Source organism: Gymnoscopelus microlampas (genome assembly GCF_963454915.1).
Source record: "Gymnoscopelus microlampas genome assembly, chromosome: 17".
Lineage (NCBI taxonomy): Eukaryota > Metazoa > Chordata > Actinopteri > Myctophiformes > Myctophidae > Gymnoscopelus > Gymnoscopelus microlampas.
The window spans coordinates 7,827,520-7,847,504 of record NC_139954.1 but is presented as its reverse complement, the minus strand read 5'-3'; the positions used below and the strand labels follow the sequence as shown (position 1 = coordinate 7,847,504).

Sequence of the window (19,985 nt, the reverse complement as noted above, 5' to 3'; positions counted from 1 at the left end):
CAATGTTTGCCTCTTTCTTATGTGACAACTTGAGCAATTTGGTACCTGGCATGCCCTTCATTAATCACTCATCATGTGCATATCTTTTTTGTCTCTCAAGTTTCCTTGTTCCAGTGTTCCATTGGAATTTTATTCTTGACGTTTCCGTGAGAAGCATTTAACATGTAATTATTACGTTTAATAAATCAAATCAAATCAAGTGTAGCTTGTAGGGTGTGTCTTTTTTTCATTGTTACATGTGCATGCCTTGGACTGTCACTTCATCATCAACAGAGAATACCTGATCACCTTAATGGAAACCACAACTATTGAAGCTACCTTGCCAAACTAAACCAAACAATGGTTAAGCTGGTAGAACTTGATCTCCTTCTGTCTTCAAGAAACACTGTCATTTGAAAAGCCAGTAAATTTACATAGCACTTTTATCCAAAGAGCTTTACATAGATTGTGCATTAAATTCACCCATTCATATACCGATGACGGAGGAAATCATACAAGGCACCATCCTGTTCATCAGGAGCAATTAAGGGTTCAGCGTCTTGCACAAGGACACTTGGACACTAACTATTGGGGAGCCTGGGATCAAACTGGGAACCTCACGGTTGCCATCCGGCCTCTCTACCGTCCACTCTGCCCCTGAGCCACTGCCCCCACTGGTGTATATAAGCACCCACTCACCTTTCCAGGTAAGTGGCCCTTTTGCGATGGTCTGTACTTATGAGACTCACTTGTTTATTATCCAAAATAAATAGAATATCTTTTTTGGGTGGTTAAGTGCCAGGGACCTCTAGACTAGAAGCAAAGATTTGAGTTTAAAGGTTTGCTTTAAAAATATATGTATTCAAAGATTTGCAAAACGTTTCAAGATTTTTCAAAAATAGTCACTTCGTCACTTTGTGCCGCGCTATGAGCTTGTATATGAGCTTGTATATCCCCGGAACCCACTTTGAGAACCAATGCTCTAGGACAACAGAGGTGTATACAGTGGTTAAATACACAGAGTATTTGACGATGTACATGTAAAGGAGGGCTGATAACAGTGTGGCCAGAAGGGCAGTGGGCAGCAGACAACAGACCCACTGAATTGTGTGTTGTGTAATAAAGGGACAAAAGGCTTTGCAGGTCGGCCGTGATAACGCAGCACCTTACTGCTGCCCCAGAACACGGTGAAAAAGTCAAAATGATTTTGCAAAGGGTTGACGGGGGACAAGGGTCATTAAAGGTAAGGGTTCCCAAACTTTTCAGACCGTGACCCCCCCAAAGTAATCCTATTAGAACCCTGACAAGTACTTGGAATTGTATAGGCATTACGTTTAGTTTGCTCATAGTTTAACTGTTAAACTATGTTCACTTGTATTTTGAGGACAGGAATTATTTTATGTTAGTTTTGAGTTTGGGTAGGGAGTCGAGAACCTTTGTCTTTTGGTAGGTCATTCCACATGTTGGTGGCAGCAGAATGCATTTTACTCATGCACGCGCGCACACACACGCACACGCACACGCACACGCACACACACAGCATGTACTGTTCATAGAAGGATCATGCGGCAGGAATTTCATCACATTCCGTTGAGGCTGATAGGCTGTGTGTGTGTGTGTGTGTGTGTGTGTGTGTGTGTGTGTGTGTGTGTGTGTGTGTGTGTGTGTGTGTGTGTGTGTGTGTGTGTGTGTGTGTGTGTGTCCATCAGCAGGAACACTTGATATGACCTGAGAGCGTCCTCTGTGCCGAGGCTGATATGAACTTGGTGACGGCTGGAGAGCTCACAGAGCACACACGCACGGTCGCACGCACGGTCGCACGCACACACGCACGCACGCACGCACGCACGCACGCACGCACGCACGCACGCACGCACGCACGCACGCACGCACGCACACACACACACACACACACACACACACACACACACACACACACACACACACACACACACACACAGACAGTAAAGGTTACATTCACAAAATCTAAATATGGTAAATACTTTGCCCCCCCCCATATAGTATTGTATATTTGTCATTAAATGTTTCGATGAATTGAGTATGTAGGACCCCAATGGAAACAAGCCATAGGCTTTCTTGGGTTTAAAATCCTCTTTTGAACTGTACTTTCCTGTTCATTATTTTTGGCAAAAAGCTTATAAAGTATTCAATCAAAGTATTCAATCAAACACACACTCCGAACCCAACCCCTAAACCTGACCTCTAAATGTCTAATCCTAACCTTATGGCCTTAATCTTTTCCTAATTGTAAAGTGTTAGGGTTAAGCCTATAGCTAGCTCCACAAATCCTTTGAAACCATAAAACAAGCATTTCTCTTGTGAGGACCCAGAGAATTGTCCTCACAATGTCTATTACTCACATTCTACTACACTTTGGGTACATTTGGCCACATAGGCTTTGTGTTGGTGGCCATGGCGTTGACAGATCTGTGCAGGAACAGAGGAAATGAGAACGCTGTGGAGGAGGAGAGACACCTTCAATGTCAAATGATCCACAACGGTTTCATCCCAGTGCAATCCAATAGCAACACACACATCTCCCCCAGTGTCACATTTAAAGCAGCAATCCGTAAACTTTTATGTCCTACAGAAGCCTCTGGGCCGGGGGGCCCACTGGTGCAGGCCGTGAGGATATTGCGAATGGGCCCCCCAAACAATTGGCAAAGACTTTAGTGGTAATATAACATTAATATGACATTAAATTAACGTACAAAAAGGTCACAGTGTTTCTTTCCTTGAAACCTTTTTATTGTGATACCAACAAATAGGAACTCAAACTTAAAGGTTCTATGACATTCATTTTCACTTTTTTAATTTTTTATGTTTTTTGGGGGGTTTTATGACCTCAATTACACCCAATAAATCTGAACTTTGAACATTCAGTGGATTTTCTGAATAATTAGGCTGAAAAGTAATCTGAGCTTGGCCCTTCGACAGTGAGGTCACTGTCGATTAATCCCGCCCACTCTCCTCCTCGCCCCTCCCCTCCCCTATCCTTTCCTTTGGGGGGGCGGAGCAGAGGCGATGATTGACAGGCAAAATCCCTCACCAGCGACACCCGCAGGCAAAGATTTCTTTTTTCATTGCAGTTGAAAAGGCTTTAGAAATGTGAGAGAAAAACACCTGCCATGGATCAATGGAGTGGAATTTTTTGTTAAAACCTTCTATACACGTTTGAAGGACCATGACAAAGACTTTTAATGTGTGGTAAAACTGAACGTCATGAAACCTTTAACGTTCGGTCCATCCATTGATCCTGGCCGGAACGCGATTGAATGACTGATCGTTAAAATAAACATGCTCTGACGATGTATGTTTGCCCCCAGCTGACCACTTCACACGGCAATCAGTCGGCCCCCGTGTTAAGCGGTCAGAAGGGTGGGCCGTGAACGCTTTTCATGATTTTTCAAGTGGGCCCTGATCCAGGAAAGTTTGAGAACCACTGCGAGTGCGATAGCAACACACAGAAAACTCCCCAGTGTCAATCAGTAAAACGTTATGTCCTGCCAGCTGCCAGTGATTTGAACCCCAGCCACCCTGAATAAAGCAGGTCAGTGGCCTTGTGGTTAAAGTGTCTGCTCTGAGAATGCGGGAGTCGGGGTTCAATTCCCTGGCCGGGTCATACCTATCCAAAAACTGAAATTGCGCACTATATAGATGGAGGGCACTCAGCATCAAGGGTTCGGTTGGCCATAAGTCCCTGCGAAATGCGTGTACTTGAATGTCATGTGACATACTACCTAGCGTCATGTCCAGTGGGTATATCATTATTATACTAGTTATATTGTATTAACATGCTCTACCATACAGATTCCATTTGTACACTCTCTGAAGTGTACAGAAGTGGGTGAAATATTAGTTGTGCTCCATCATTTTGTTGTGCTCCAGGCCTATTTGTTGAGTCATGTTGACTCTTATTATGCTCAACTGACAGTACCCTTGGACTAGAATAATAAGCCCTGGGTGTCTTTTCACCACTGGATGGCAGTGTGAGCTGAACATTATTTAATTGCCATGGACACAATCTACACAGAGCTGTAGGAGGGGAGCACAGAGCATCCTTAAAGGATCTACATCATCTTGCTCACCCTCTGTTTTTCAGCATTTCTAAAACAAAATATGATATGTTAAAACAGCTTTCTTATTTTTGTTTTCATAAAAATGTAGCCCATATATTTGGGTTAGTGTAATTATAAAATCACACCGGTTAATATGAATATTAATGTTACTGTATTGTACTGGAGCCTATTAAGAGTTTTTCCACGCCGCTGGCTTTAATTGTTTAATTGCCAACGGCCGCCAACAAAGTTGTGGAAGACAGTCGACTGTGGACGCTGTAACAGTTTAATAACCACGCAAGAAAGACAAGTAAGCATTTTACAAGTGACAACGGGACAAGAATGGACCAGAAGCGTCTTGTAGTTGCTGCTGTGGCTGTAGGCATGCTGCATTTAGAGGCTGAAGAGGAGGCTGCCCAGTGGAGGAGGAGAATCCGTGCAAGGAGAGCCAGGATGGAGCTGAGGAGGCAGAGAAGAGATGCCATGTTGGCCTGCCTCTCTAGTGTTGTAAGTTTATCTAACTAAGCAATTTTTGTATTGGATAATGCTTTGTGTTAGTAGTTAGCCTAGACTTGACAGTTTACTCGGTAAGCATAAATAAAACACAAATAAGTGTGAATAAAGTACCTGTACCTCATCTGTGTGACATATTGTATATCATTAGTCAAAACCAGAATATCCCATGAGTCATGTCTATGAAGGCTAGCTTTATGTATGATGAAATATTGACCAGAATGGAACAGAGCCTTCATTAGTGTCATTGGTAACACCTGTGCATTTCTTCATCATATGGCTGCTGTGAATAGAGCCTATACCGCCCTCATCTGGCAGGTCAGGTTAATTAGTTGCAGCTGTCCTGCGAAAAGGGGTCACATAATTCAACACGTCACCATTTACGGTGTGACATCACATGACATGCACGTCGAAGAGAAAGAGGAGAAAGGTCTCTCCCAAAGTGTGTAAACAAACTTTCTATGTAAAAATGTCCAACAACAACAATAAGGCGGATATTGATTTGAGTGGAATCAAACAAAGCACAGGTGTTTGGCTGGTGAAGGTTAGTATGAAGTAGAATTAAACAAACAAACAAACACATTTTTATCAAAACTATTGTTAAAACCAGTGGTGGAAAAAGTACTCAAATGTCTTACTTGAGTAAAAGTATCAATACCGTAGCTATAGCTACTCTGGAACAAGTCAAAGCCAGTAGGCTATTCAAAATTGACTTGAGGAAAAGTACAAAAGTATTGGCATCAAAATGTACTTAAAGTACCAAAAGTAAAAGTACTAGTTGTGTAGTGGAGTGTGGAGACAGATGTAGTGAAGTAGAAGTAAAAGTATAGAAAAATGGAAATACTCCAGTAAAGTAAAAAAATCCTCAAATTTGTAAGTACAGTACTTGTACATGTACTTACACCACTGGTTCTCAAACATTTTCATGTCAAGGTTTGATCAAATTGATGTGTAGGCCTATTTGGCACACATTAATTTACATAACACTGATGTTAGTGCTGTCAAACAAGTCTATGAAGCTAAAAGTTAAATCTGCAACACCATTTTATACAATATGTTCCGCTGTGGGGGTCCCTGCTTCAGGGGCCAATACTAGTGGCATGAGGGCATATTTTATATGGCCCTGTAGTATTATAATAAAATGTATTATGTACAGCTCTGGGCAGACAGGCAGATTGACACTTATTAGCCTGCGGACCCCCATTGGAAAAGATATGCCAGGGACCAGCATAAGAGAAGATTTTTACGGCCCTAGCAGTGATTCCCAACTATCTTAATTTCAAGGACCCCTGCAGTTTGACATGCAATAGGCTACGGACCCCCATTTAATGACATTTCTATCCCTGGGACCTCAATTTATGTTGTAAAATCAATGTTAATTTAGCTCTGAGAGTTACAGACCCATAAGGGTCCATTTGGTTCCTAACTATCCATCATTTAGCTGGGGACCCACTGGAACTCCCTCAAGGACCCCTGGGGGTCACCGGACCCCACTTTGAGAACCAATGCCTTATGTAGTCTCATTCTCAAGATGTAAAAGAAATGCTATTTTTATTTTATTTTACAGTGTATGTACATTTTTGTAGAGACCGTTTCACACCTGGTATGAACAAAAATTTGAATGCAATTTATTGGAGTGTAAATATAATAGCAGTGCATGCATGTGAAATATAGACTGAATTGTTTTATTGTTCATAGCACAGATGAGTGGCTTACATTTGACTACACTGCCAACAAAAGACTATTGATGCACTGTAGTTAAATCAAATGGTTGTAATATTTGTATGTGACCTTCTTATGGTCCAAAGGTACAGTATGACAGGAGATACAGTCGGCCCTAATGTATTTTCATATTTTCAAATATGGTTTGGACACCCCTGCTATAACCTCCCTCCATGTTTCACTTCTCTCTCTCTTTCTCATCCCTCGCTTCCATCAGGTTCCCAAGTATCTCTCCCAGCAATGGACCAATTCTGCAGAGAGAGAAGTGGGGAAACTGAAAATTGGAAAGTAAGCATTTTCTTAAGTCCTTTGGATATATATCTTTGGTATAACATACGAATATGTTAATTTCAATGTATAGTTATTGTGGAAATGTAATGGCATTTCTTATTTTCTTCCCAGGAAAAATGGGAGAACAGAGGTGAGTTTTAATACTTACTGTTATGTTGTGTTAAGTTAATGTAATTTAAATAAATATAAGACGTGTTTTAATGCAGTGGTTCTCCTCTGTTCCGCTAAGGTATTGTAAGTGGGCCCCCCGAATAATTGGCAAACACTATTTTATTTCTTTAAAACCTTGAAAAATATTTTTCATTGTGTCACATATAAATAGCAACTTAAATGATACTATGTTTTTATGTTTGCTCCATCGATCCAAGCCGGAACACCGATTGAATTATTATTCAAATACACAGGCTCTGAAAAAGCACAAGGCCCACCCACAGTGGTCAGATGGGTAAGCCGTGAACACTTTAAAGATTTTCAATTGGGCCCTGATCTAGAACCAAACCAATGCTTTAATACAACAGTGTGTACAGTAGTTCAGTTTCACCAGCCAGTGAGACAAGATCACTGACATGGACTTGAAAGTGCTCCCTTTCTTGACTGGGATGAGAAGTCATAAAACATAGTCACCACTAGGTGTCACTGTAAACCTAAAATGACTACAAACCTAGAACACACACATCTCTGTCACTCACTCACTCACTCACTCACTCACATTAATGACTCGTTAAAGCTGCCAGGAATATGATTTGGTTTATTTGTGTCTGAAAATATGTCTGTACAGTTTGGCTCACAACTTTAGATGGGGCCTCTGTACAGAGGCCCCATCTAAAATAGCATCGTTCAACAGTATAGATGTTTAGTTTTTACGTGGTACAACACTATCCGATGAGATAAGGCCAGTAGTAGAAATGTGCTGGGTTGTATCCTGACTGAGATACAGGGTTTGATTTGTAACCACTTGAGCCGTATGTACTGCTTCATATGAGAAATATCGGAAATAACCGATAACCTACAAACTCATAAGGCATCGCATCGTTTCGCTTGTAGGTCGGCAGCAAATCCAACCCTGCTGAGATATATGATCAGATGACACTTATACGGCTATGCATCCCAGGGGAAATTAGCTTAGGTTACTGTAGCTTGCCAGGAACAGAGTGACCGTCCACAGTCAAGCCAGTGTGTCAAAATTGCCATATGTCTTGAGTATGTGCAGAGTAGCCTATAGAGTGACAGGATTATTTAGAGTGTTACAGTACAGTGTATGGAGTGCAGGTACTTTAGATCGGCCAGAAGCTCAGTGCCAAGAAAATAAAAGCTAATGGCATTCAACGCGGAGGACGGAACCGTTGCTTACTGCCAGTCAGTGGTGTAAAGTAACTAAGTACATTTACTCAAGTACGGTACAATTTTGAGGTATTTTTTACTTTACTGGAGTATTTCTAATTTTCAATACTTTTACTTCTACTCCACTACACCTCAGAGGCAAATATTATACTTTTACTCCACTGCGATTATTGGAAAACTTTAGTTACTAGTTACTTTGCAGATTATATTATAAAACATACATTAACAACTTTAGCCCTATTTTATACGTAGGCTATTTGAAAATAGCAGATCTACAAGCTCACAACGCGTCGCCCCGGACCGCTATTTTCAAGATCTGCTATTTTCAAGATCTGCTATTTTCAAGCAGATCTACAAGCTCATAGCGCGGCATAGTGCCGCGCTATGAGCTTGTATACCTACTATTTTTGAATAGCCAAAGAAATCTAAAATGACAGAGATGCGTTCCCGGTCTTAATGGGTTAACCCCTAACGGCTCCGCCGCCCCCGAGCACCCCTGAGCAGCCAGTAGAACTCTTGACTGACATGGTGATCTATGCCAGTGTTTCCCAAATTATGGGTTGGGACCCATCTTTGGGTCACAGGCCCATTTTTAAGGGTCGTGAGTAAAGATCCCTTTTTTATGTTTCCTACAGAAAAAAAAAATACAATCAAAAGCAATGATCAAGAATAATTTAAGGCACATTCCCTTATATCTTGGACTTGGTGCCTGGTCAAATAGCTTGAACAGTGAAATCATGTAGAAAGAAGGGCTCGCAACTCACTGTTATAATGCTCCAAACTTTATTATGTTGACAGCTAATATAATGAAGTTTGGACTGGAGCATTATAAAAGTGAGTTGTGAGCCCTTAGTTCTTTCTAAAGGAACTGGCAATGACTACATTTGGGAGAGTAGTATCATAAACCAGCCCAAGAACTTTGAATATAGGCTGGTGAAGCCTAAAGCTAAAACAATACCTTTTTAATATTAAATCTCATCACTACTTGCATTGCAAGCAGCTCAAAGACACTATAAAAATGAAATAATATTCCTTTAGCTGCTAAGAGATGTACGGTACCTACTAGCCATAAGGTAGTCAAAGGAGACGAGATGGACTATAACAATTTACAGTGGTGGAAAGTAACTTACTTAAGTACATTTACTCAAGTACTGTACTTAAGTAAAATGTTGAGGTACTTTTACTTTACTGGAGTGTTTCCAATTTTCAATACTTTTACTTCTACTCCACTACGTCTCAGAGGCAAATATTGTACTTTTACTCCACTACAATTATTTGAGAACTTTAGTTACTAGTTACTTTTTGTTTTTGATTATTATTACAAAACATACATAAACCACTTCAACCCCATACATTTCGGCCATTTGAAAATAGCCGATCTACAAGCTCACAATGTGTCGCATCGCGACGAGCTTGTAGATCTGCTATTTTCAAAACATTTTCTTATACATTGTATACATTTGCAAACTTGTGAAGAACATTCTGCATAATGAGTACTTTCTACTTTTGTACTTTAAGTATATTTTGATACAAATACTTTTGCACTTTTACTCAAGTACATTTTGAATTCTGGACTTTTACTTGTAACAGAGTATTTCTACATTAACAAATGTGAGTACTTTTTCCACCACTAACAATTTATACATTTTTAACCTGTGATAAAATATATATATAGTATCTAGAACCACATTCGTTTTCCTGCACTGCTATTATTGCAGGAAGAGCATCTTACTCATCTAGGAATAATAATTTTCTCCATCACTTAGCAGGCTTTTTTTGGTCCTTTGCCAGAGGCTTGTTTCCATGGTAACATGTTTACAAAGTTGTGTCATTTAGTCTTTAGTATATGGTGGTTGTCGGGCAGAAACCGTGTATCTCAGTGGACGCCTCATGGTGGACGACCAATGGCCAAATGAATGCCTTATAGCAGTGGTTTTCAACCCTTTTTATATCAAGGTCCATTATTTATTCAGCATTTGAGCCACGGAACCACCGTTTGATGAGATTTAGCCTCTCAGACCCAAGACTTAGAATATGATTTTGTCCACAATTCCTTGCTGTATTGATGTGGTACCGTTAGGAGAGATAACGGGCAAAAGTTGATCAAAATAACAATTCTTTAATTAAGTAATGCCAATGTTTAACAATAATTTAACTCTTGAGAGCGTAAAATGAAACCAAATGGACCCGTAAGGGTCCATTTGGTTTCATTTTATGCTCTCAAAAGTTAAAGATCTATAAGGGTCCATTTGGTTTCATTTTACGCTCTCAAAAGTTAAAGATCTGTAAGGGTCTATTTGGTTTCATTTTATGCTCTCAAGAGTTAAAGATCTGTAAGGGTCCATTTGGTTTCATTTTACTCTCTCAAGAGTTAAAGATCTATAAGGGTCCATTTGGTTTAATTTTACGCTCTCAAAAGTTAAAGATCTATAAGGGTCCATTTGGTTTAATTTTACGCTCTCAAAAGTTAAAGATCTATAAGGGTCCATTTGGTTTCATTTTACGCTCTCAAAAGTTAAAGATCTGTAAGGGTCCATTTGGTTACCAACTCTCCATCATTTAGCTGGGGACCACCGGGAACCCCCTCAAGGACCACTGGTGGTCCCTGGACCACTGGTTGAGAACCACTGCCTTATATCACCGCACGACTAAACAGTGTTGCACAAAAGTTGTAAAAATAGCCGATCTACAAGCTCACAATGCATTGAAGATTTTTGAACATGAAAGTGATTAAGTCTGTCTGTGGGTTTATATATATATATATAACCATTAAGCAATGCCCTTCGCTTGGACCACCTACAGGCCAGGAGGTTGTAACCTTGACTGCTGCTGCGGCCCATTAAATGCCTTAAAGGAGTAGTTCACCCAAAAAATGACTTATTTTCTATCAATTGCACACCCCATGAAGCCTTGAATCCATGGATTTATTTGTGTTTTTGTCGCATTCCTAAGCTAATAATTTGATTCCTGTCTCCTACCGGCTAATGTATACGGTAGGAGACACAAAGTAGATTCTTTGTGTCTCCTACCGGAAATACAACAGGGCATCAAATTATTGGCTTAGGAATGCGACAAAAACTAAATAAATCCATGAATTCAAGGCTTCATGGGGTATGCATTTGATAGAAAATAAGTCATTTTTTTGGGTGAACTCCTCCTTTAAATGCCTTAACCCATTCAATCCAGAAACGCATCTCTTGTCATTTCTTTGACTTTTCAAAAATAGCAGATATACAAGCTCATAGCGTGACAGAGTGACCTTGTAGATCTGCATTTTTTTTAAATCGTGAAAATTTGTGCAAATCATTGAATATATATATATATATATATATATATATATATTTTTTTTTTAAGCGGACATTTGTAACGCAAATCTTTTCTTCTGGGGGGTCCTTGGAACGAAACATTTTACAAATGTTCGCTTTAAAAAATATATATTCAAAGATTTGCGCAACATTTCAAGATACATTTTTTTTTTCAGATCTGCAAGCTCATAGCGCGGTACTCTGTGCAGCGCTATAAGCTTGTAGATCTGCTATTTTTAAATGGCCAAAGAAATCTAAAATGACAGATGCGTTCCCGGATTGAAATGGGTTAAAAGACTGTAAACTTAAAGTGTGTTTTGTTCTTTTGATGTCTAGTAGTATTGCTTGGAATCTGCACCCCACGGTGTTCAAAGACCAGTTGTTTTTATTTGAGCGCACAGAGCCTTTGAAGTAACTGTATATATATATATATATATATACAAATACTGTACACATACAGTATATCGTCTCTGTTAGGTGGAAACCTCATATGTCCAAAACCGTTACTTCTCAGGACTCAAATTCAAACACCGCAAAAGTAGCAGATCTACAAGCTCGAAACGAGGCGCGAAGCCTTTGATGCTTTTGTGTGACGCTGTAGTATGATCAAGTAGGGCAGTGGTTTTCAACCTTTTTCATGCCATGGACCCCTAAATTGATATACATTTGGCCGCGGACCACCCTTTGAAAATGTTTTGTGCCAGGGACCGCCAGAAGCAAAGATATCAGTTAATTTTCGCTTTGAAAAATATAAATACTCAAAGATATGCACGCTTTTTCAAGGTTTTTCAAAAATAGATCTACAAGCTCAGTGCCGCGCTATGAGCTTGTATATCTGCTATTTTTGAATAGCCAAAGCTAAGTGGTTAAAAATGATAGTGACGCTATTAACTAATTTTGCTGGGGACCCCCTGGTACTCCCTCAAGGACCACTGGTGGTCCCCGGACCACTGGTTGAAAACCACTGAAGTATGGCTTTAATTTACGAAAAAACTCAAAAAGTTAGAATATGGAGATAAGAGGTTTCTGCCCGACAGCAACGATATATTATTTGGCCTCAAAGCGTCAGTACAAAATGGCGTCAAACGAATGTTTTTTTCTCTTTCTCATTTTTAGCGAGGCGTGTTGAACATCTTAGTGTCGTGTCGTCCATATAAGAGCTTGTGTCTTCGTCTTTGAGTAGGATCAATGAAACGTTTTGTTCTGCCGCGTGTTTTTGCCAGGAGGTGTCCTTCACCTTGAGCAAGGCATTGTCCACGCTGAGCTCCCCGGGGGAGAAGAGCGAGACCCTGCAGGTTCCCAGAGACTACCCCTTCACCATGCACACCGCCCCGGGACAGAACCTGGCCGTCTTCACCCAGTCTCACACAGGTCAGTCCTACACAGGTCCACCACCCCCATTCTAATGCCCCAGGGGTCGGGACCCCACCCATGGAAACCTGAGACAGCAGGGGGTCCAAATCATTTTGGACCCCCTGTGGACTTTTCGACCATGAAGGGTGAACCCCAGAACCTTCAAGGACCTGAAACCTTCCGGAACCTGTGAAGTTCTGTGATTGTTTTTGTTTGTTTGTTATATACATCATAACCTGAACCACCCCTGAAAGGAGAGGTATGTCATAAAACCCATGAAGAAAAGTGAAAATAGCTGATCTATAAGCTCACAGCGTGTTGGGTTGAGATATGTTTTTATATTTTTGCTATTTTAAGTTCTGGGTTTAAGTTCTGAGAACTCAGGGTTATCATCACCTCCTGAGCAGCTAGGGCCCAAATTAGGTTCTGAGAAGTTCATCTGAAACCCAGTCGTAGCGTAACGGAAACGAACCCAGAACTGTGAAATACTGTACGCTATACTGCATGGCACTTAGTTCTTGTAGTGGAACCATTCATGGGCTAAACAGGTTCTTTGTACAGCAGAGGTGCCATATAGCAGTGGTTCTCAAACCTTTTCATGTTCCAAATTGATATGTATTTGGCCGCAGACCCCCATCTGAAAAGGTTTTGTGCCAGGGACCCCCAGAAGAGATGATTTGTATAAAATAAAATAAATCCAAATTATTCTAGATTCCCAAACATTTTCGATATTTTTCAAATATTTTCAAAAATAGCAGATGTACAAGCTGCAGCGCGGCAGGAAGGGCTACGCTGTGAGCTTGTAGATCTGCTATTTTTGAATAGCCAACATATAAATGGACATAGTGGTTAAGGTGATTGTGATGCTATGTTAACTACTTTCGCTGGCCGGACCCCACTTTGAGAACCAATGATATATTGCGCCTCAACCACCCCAAAGAACCACTGAAGAACCACCATTTTGTGTTTGTACTGGTCCTTTCGGTTGGCTGCCTGCCAGTTGTCATGTTTGCCAGGTTGACAGTGGGGATGTGATAATGGATTGGTTGCATGTTTTTACTGGTGTAGCTACTTGTCAAAGCATCGCCACAGCTCATCAAAACGTCTGCTGTTCCAGTCGTTGAAATAATGTTTTCATAAGTGAATCAGACAGTTTCAGCAAACAAAGATGGTGACGCACGAGTTGACTCACAAGTCACAGTAAGTGACTCGTGAATCTGTGACTCACAAAAAAGCTAGTTGTTTCTGAAATGAAACCGTATTGAATCAGAAAGCCTATAAGCAAAGCCTCACCATGGTTCGTTGCTAATGGAGAATATGCCATGTTTTCTCTACAGCAGGGGTCTTCAACGTTTTCAGGCCAAGGACCCCTTGGCTGAGAGAGAGATAAAGCAGGGACCCCCAATATATATTGTATAGAATATAATCTTTTCATAGATTTCATAGATAGCTTCATAGACTTGTTTGACAGCACTGTCATCAGTGTTGGATTCATTTTAATGTGTGTTTTCAGACTTTTAACCACATAAACCGTCCATACTAAGTAAACTTGACCCACTCTGTACTTGGTCTGCTCTTTTTTCCCCCTACACCAAACCTCTTTGCCGAAAATAGCAGATCTACAAGCGCACAACGCCTCGCAGCGCGAGGCGTTGTGTGCTTGTAGATCTGCTATTTTTGGCTAAAGTTCTCCTCAGAATAGGGACGCATGGTTGAAGTGGTTAATGTAAAAATCACGAAATTTGTAGTAACTCTGAGGACCCCCTAGGGGTCCCGGACCCCCTGTTGAAGACCCCTGCTTTACAGAGTGCTTGACATTAGAGATGAGATTAAAAACCCTTGTCCTGTATTAAACTGAAGTGATTTACCAATAATAACATCTTTTTTTTATAAGATCATCTACAGAATGTAGTTTTGTCTACTACACTGTCATAATTTATAAACTCCTCTCTTATGCCTAAAGAGCTCTTCTCCACTATTCCCTCCCTAACATTTTTGTCATGTTTTTTATTTGTTGACGGACTTGTCAACATATATTATACGTAGCCTGCGAATTAATTCTGGCCAGCATACACTCGAGATAGGTTACATGCATGCTCGCTCTATGTGGCTGTTTACAGCGTCATGCAATTGGGCGGGTATTTAAGTTCTCTTGAATCGGGCATTCCATCCGCTTGTGTGTTCTAGCTTGTTGTCATGCAGCGTTTGCTCCCACCACCACCCCAGCACCACCAGTAGGCTCTGCTATTGGTCTGTTCCCTATGGGGGGTTGTTATGTATATCTCCCTGCTCTTAATGGTTAATGAATCTGGATGTCTAAATTGTGCTGAGCAGGGAGAAAAAATATAGCAGAGCCTGAACGCCAAGATAAAATATTACATCCACACTTGTATTCTCATTCTATAATATTGCTTTATTCGGTCTATAACATTGGTTCAATCTATTTGAGAGTTATCTGACAGAATTAGCTTAGTTTTGATTAGTTTTCATCAGTGAAAAAAGGTAGTTCAACCTTTTTTTGTTCTGTCCTTGGACCATGAATGGTGTGTCCTTTTCAGAAGCTGATTTAAGTCCTATGAAAGTGGGCTGACGTAAGCGTTTCATGTTGGATTTGTCCTTCAAGACAAGTCGTTATGCGTCATACATGCTGCTGCTGAGTGTGAGTGTGCCAGATTGACTGGAGGAATTTCACATCATTTGCCAGACATTAAAATGGCTGTCTGCTTTAGTATAATAACAATAGAATTGCACTAAGCCTCTGTGCATTCTCAGACAGCTTGTTTGTTTGGCACAGTGGTGGAAGAAGTACTTCAGCTGTCAAATAATTGTAGTGGGGTAAAAAGCACTTTGCTGCAAATTTGCCACTTGAGATGTATTGGAGCAGACACACACACACACACACACACACACACACACACACGCACACACACGCACACGCACACACGCGCACACGCACACGCACACGCACACGCACACACACAAACACAACACACAGAGAAACAGGCTCCATTCGTTTGAAATATGAACTGTGCAAATTTCATATTTTTTTTAATTGCCAATTAATAATGCATAGAGTATTTCAGACATGTCATCACAGATTGATACATTCCTCCCTGGAATGTGAGCTCTGCTGTAGTAAGAACTGTTGGGAACATTGACACAGATTGTTTAGGTTTAGATGCAATAACTCATGTTAAGAGTTATTATGTTTACTGAACACTGTATGGAGGTTTTTGGTATTTGTTCACATTAAGTATAGTCTAGATGGAAAGAGGGGTCCACCCGCATGGGGTGCATTTGAAGATTCTGCCAGGTACGGTTTCATGGGCTGAAATAATGTTCCATGGGGTTAATTTCTAACCCTTTCTTACACATATCCTGACCCCAAACCCGAAAATGGAAAAAGTAGAAAATAACATAACTATTGAAATAAAAATCATACAGAGACAAATGAACACATTTTCCCACACAATTCTGACCCAGGGAATTAATCAAAATGGTCATTATTAAGATTAAAGCACACCATGACACTATTTCAGGACAAACTGCAGGTAAAAGGGTTAAACAATGTCCCATGGGGTTAATTTGAACCCTTTCTCATATCATGCAAACAAAACAAGCAGAACATGTTTAGATCACTCTAAATATCTCTTTATTTTTTTTACTAAATACTAGTAGAAGATACATTTGAAGTTATTAATTACAATAATAATCTAAACAAGATTCTCTCCATGCTGTGATGCCCCAAATATGTTATATGTGTTAAACTAGTCATTCCTAGTCAAACTAGTCAGTTTAAACATACACACATGAACACATTTTCCGCAGTAAAATGTTAATTGTATATTGAAAAAAAAATCACAAAAAGGGTGCAACACAATGATGTTTACGTTATACTCGGCTGGCACACCATTCCAATCCTAACCTTTAATTTGATGAAATGATGTGCCCTAATTTCCCTAAACTACTACAACTAGAATAGAGATGCTGGGGTTTTAAGTGTTTTTTTAACCCATTTAATCCGGAAACGAATCTGTCATTTTAGATTTCTTTGGCTATTCAAAAATAGCTCCAAAGTATAAAATATCGCCGGGCTATGAGCTTGTAGATAAGATTTTTGGAAAATCTTGATTTTTTTTTTGCAAATCTTTGAATATATGTTTTTTAAAGCGAACATTTGTAACTCAAATCATTGCTTCTGGGGGTCCCTGGAACAAAATATTTGACAAATGTTCGCTTTATAAATATATATATAAAGATTTGCACACATTTTCACGATTTTTCAAAAATAGCAGATTCACAAGCTCGTACAAGCTCGAGCTTGTACAGCTGCTATTTTTGAATAGCCAAAGAAATCTAAAAATGACACTGATGCGTTCCCGGTTTGAATGGGTTATGTGCTGCTCCATCAGGAAGCAAGGAGTTTAACCGAGGAGTACTCTACTTACAAAATGAGTGGAAATCTACAAGTGGCTTTTCAGCCATTTGCAAAATACACACTGCTTTAGCGCATGCATGTCTGCAGACTGCACTGAATGGCCAAATCGAATTCATTAGAGATAACAAAGTCATGCAAATAAGGAACTTATTAGATGGAAATTTAATATGAGCCGAGTTAACAGAGACGTCAATTAGAGACGGTGGAGGAAGAGCCAGGGCCATCTGAGTAGAAAAGGATTTCTGCTGGCGACACAGAGGCTCAGGAAATACATGCAACTAAGACGCATTTAGCATGTCGTCTCTGTCGGGTGGAAACCTCACATCTCCGAAAATGTTACTTTTTCAGGATTCAAATACAAAAATGTCAAAAGTAGCAGATCTACAAGCTCAAAACGCGTCGGGAAATGCTACTTTTTGTGTGACGCTGTAGTATGCGTTCATTTCCGAAAACGAAAAAAATAAATAAATATGGAGATAAAGAGGTTTCTGCCCGACAGCAACGATATCGTCACTGTGGGGTAGTAACCTTGTATCTCCATATTTCATCTTTTTATGTTTTTCCTTGTTTTGAATTCTCTATTTTATATTTTGTCGTACGACAGTGTTGTGCAAAATTCGTAAAAATAGCAGAACTACAAGCTTGTAGATCTGGTAGATCTGCTATTTTATTTATTCACATTTTGTTAAAAAAAATGTCTTTGCCTATAATGACATGCCCTAAAACAGGGCAGCCAGTCTGTGGGTTTTATAAATATTTGACCAATGAGGGTTTTATAAATATTTTACCAATGAAAAGTATTAACAAAGAAAGTAAAAAAAAAAAGGTATTAACAAGAGCTTGTGACTAAATAAAAACCACATTGGATCCACTGGAACGCAGGTTCTTTTTTTTTCTTTTCTTTTTTAATTTCCTGGAAAAGTACTGGTTATGGACATGCCCCCGACAGAGACAATATGCAGAGGAAGTCATTACAGCAGTGTGAGTGCTGTCCAAACAACAAGGCGTTCATTCCACTGGATATGAGCACATCCACAAATCTAATCAGGATCTTTCACACCATTTATTATCGGTCTGCTCTGCTGCAGAGTGCTGCTGTCATGAACACTTCCCCCGAACAACGACGGCAACAAATATCGCTGCCGTCTGGTAGAAACCCTGTATCACCGTATTTGTTTTTGTGAATTAATGTCCTACCATGCCGTCGTACAACGGTGTTGCACAAAAGCATAGCGGAAGTAGCCAATCTACAAGCTCACAACACGTCGTTGTGTAGCTTGTAGATTATATTTTGACAAGCGAGCTTGTAGCCTACATTGTATTTACGTTTTTTTGGGGGGAGGATTTTGAAAGTGGTTAAAGGGGAATGCCACTCATTTTCAACAATGAAACAATGTCATAATATATCTTGGAGCTGTTGTGTGGAAATAAGAAAAAAAAGTCCCCCCCCTTCTATGTTGCCTAGAACTGGAGAATTGATGGTTGGGGTCATGTGATCAGTGACGTACGGAAGGTGTGCTCTTTGGCCCGCCCTCTTGGCTGCCTCATTCACTAGAATGGGGAATCTCACTTCCAGTTCTCCAGTTCTAGGCGACATAGAAGGGGGAGGACTTTTTTCTTATTTCCACACAACAGCTCCAAGGTATATTATGACATGGTTCAATGCTGAACAATGAGTGGTATTCCCCTTTAAGTCTGTCTGTGGGTTTCATAACATTTATATTGAACCAATGAAAAGCATTAACAAAAGAGTTTGTGACTAAATAATAACTACATTGGATCCATTTGGAAGACAGAAGTAAGGGTTTAAGATTTCCACCCGATAGCGACAAAATATATTTGTATTATAATAATATTATGTCCCTTCTTGTTTTGCATCACATTGTTTTGGTCCTCTTGTAGCAAATCGCATCTATTGGTTTAAAGGAGAGTGTGAATGCTAATGTTCTGCTCTGTTGTTCTGGTTGTATTGAATACACACACTGTTTACTCTCTCTAGCCTCTCTTCTCCTGTATGTACTACTACTGTATGCTGTATACACCCACGCATACATGCTGCATTAACCACATGAACTCTACTACCCTAGCATCCCTTTTCTGGGCATGTTGTCATAGTAGGCGAGCATTGGCTGAAAATAGCCGAGGCACAAGCTTTGTGAGCCTGTAGATTGGCAATTGTCGGCAAAGAGATTTGGTGTAGAGGGAGGAAAGGAGGGGACTGAGTACAAACCCCCTGTAGATCCCGGTCAACAAAGTATATAGGTTTGTTAATAACACCATACTGTATCGCTCTCTCTATGTGTGTGTGTAGCGTTTTATTACAGTCAAAATCAAATAGAATAGTTTTTTTGCTGGCTGTGATCAATCGAGCTGATCAAAAACAACCATCATCAACCATTACTGAGACAAAACATTTCTTCCCACATACTGTAGTGAGAAGGATCTTTTATTCATCACATCTTTTTCTTTGTTTGGTTTTATTTTTTAAAATTGTTGGCAATCTTATGTATTTTGGACACCGGACAATAATTTATCTACGACAGGTGCGTTGGTGGAGCATAAATGTATAAAATGTATTTACAATTTAGGCCAGGGGGTCCGGGACCCCTAGGGGGTCCTCAGAGTTACTACATGGTTCCACCAAATCTTTGTGTGATAGGATATATATACTGTATATGTATTTACATGAATCACTTGAACCCTAGCATCACTATTCTAAGGAGAAATTTAGCCAAAAATAGCAGATCTACAAGCTCACAATGCTTCGAGCTGCGAGGCTATTTTTGGCAAAGAGGTTTGGTGTAAAGGGAAAGAAGAGCAGACCAAGAACGGAGCTTAAACGGAAGTTTACTAAGTATTGAGGGTTTAAGTGGTTAAATGTCTGAAAATACACATTAACATGACAACATATTAATAGAAAAGATCATGTGTAAACAAACCAACTGATGATAGTGCTGTAAAAAC

At 40.0% G+C, this 19,985-nt stretch overlaps 1 protein-coding gene across 1 annotated transcript in view; it reads left to right on the top strand.

Annotated features, from left to right (window-relative positions):
• Positions 1-4,400: 4,400 nt before the first annotated feature.
• Positions 4,401-19,985, top strand: part of gtf2f2b (general transcription factor IIF, polypeptide 2b) — a gene marked incomplete at both ends in the record, with an annotated part of 78,451 nt that continues 62,866 nt past the window's right edge. Inside the window, 5 exons of the mRNA XM_084084091.1 lie at positions 4,401-4,565; positions 4,987-5,115; positions 6,511-6,581; positions 6,696-6,714; positions 12,454-12,601. Coding sequence (XP_083940217.1) covers positions 4,401-4,565; positions 4,987-5,115; positions 6,511-6,581; positions 6,696-6,714; positions 12,454-12,601 — 532 coding nt within the window. The remainder of the gene's footprint in view (positions 4,566-4,986; positions 5,116-6,510; positions 6,582-6,695; positions 6,715-12,453; positions 12,602-19,985) is intronic.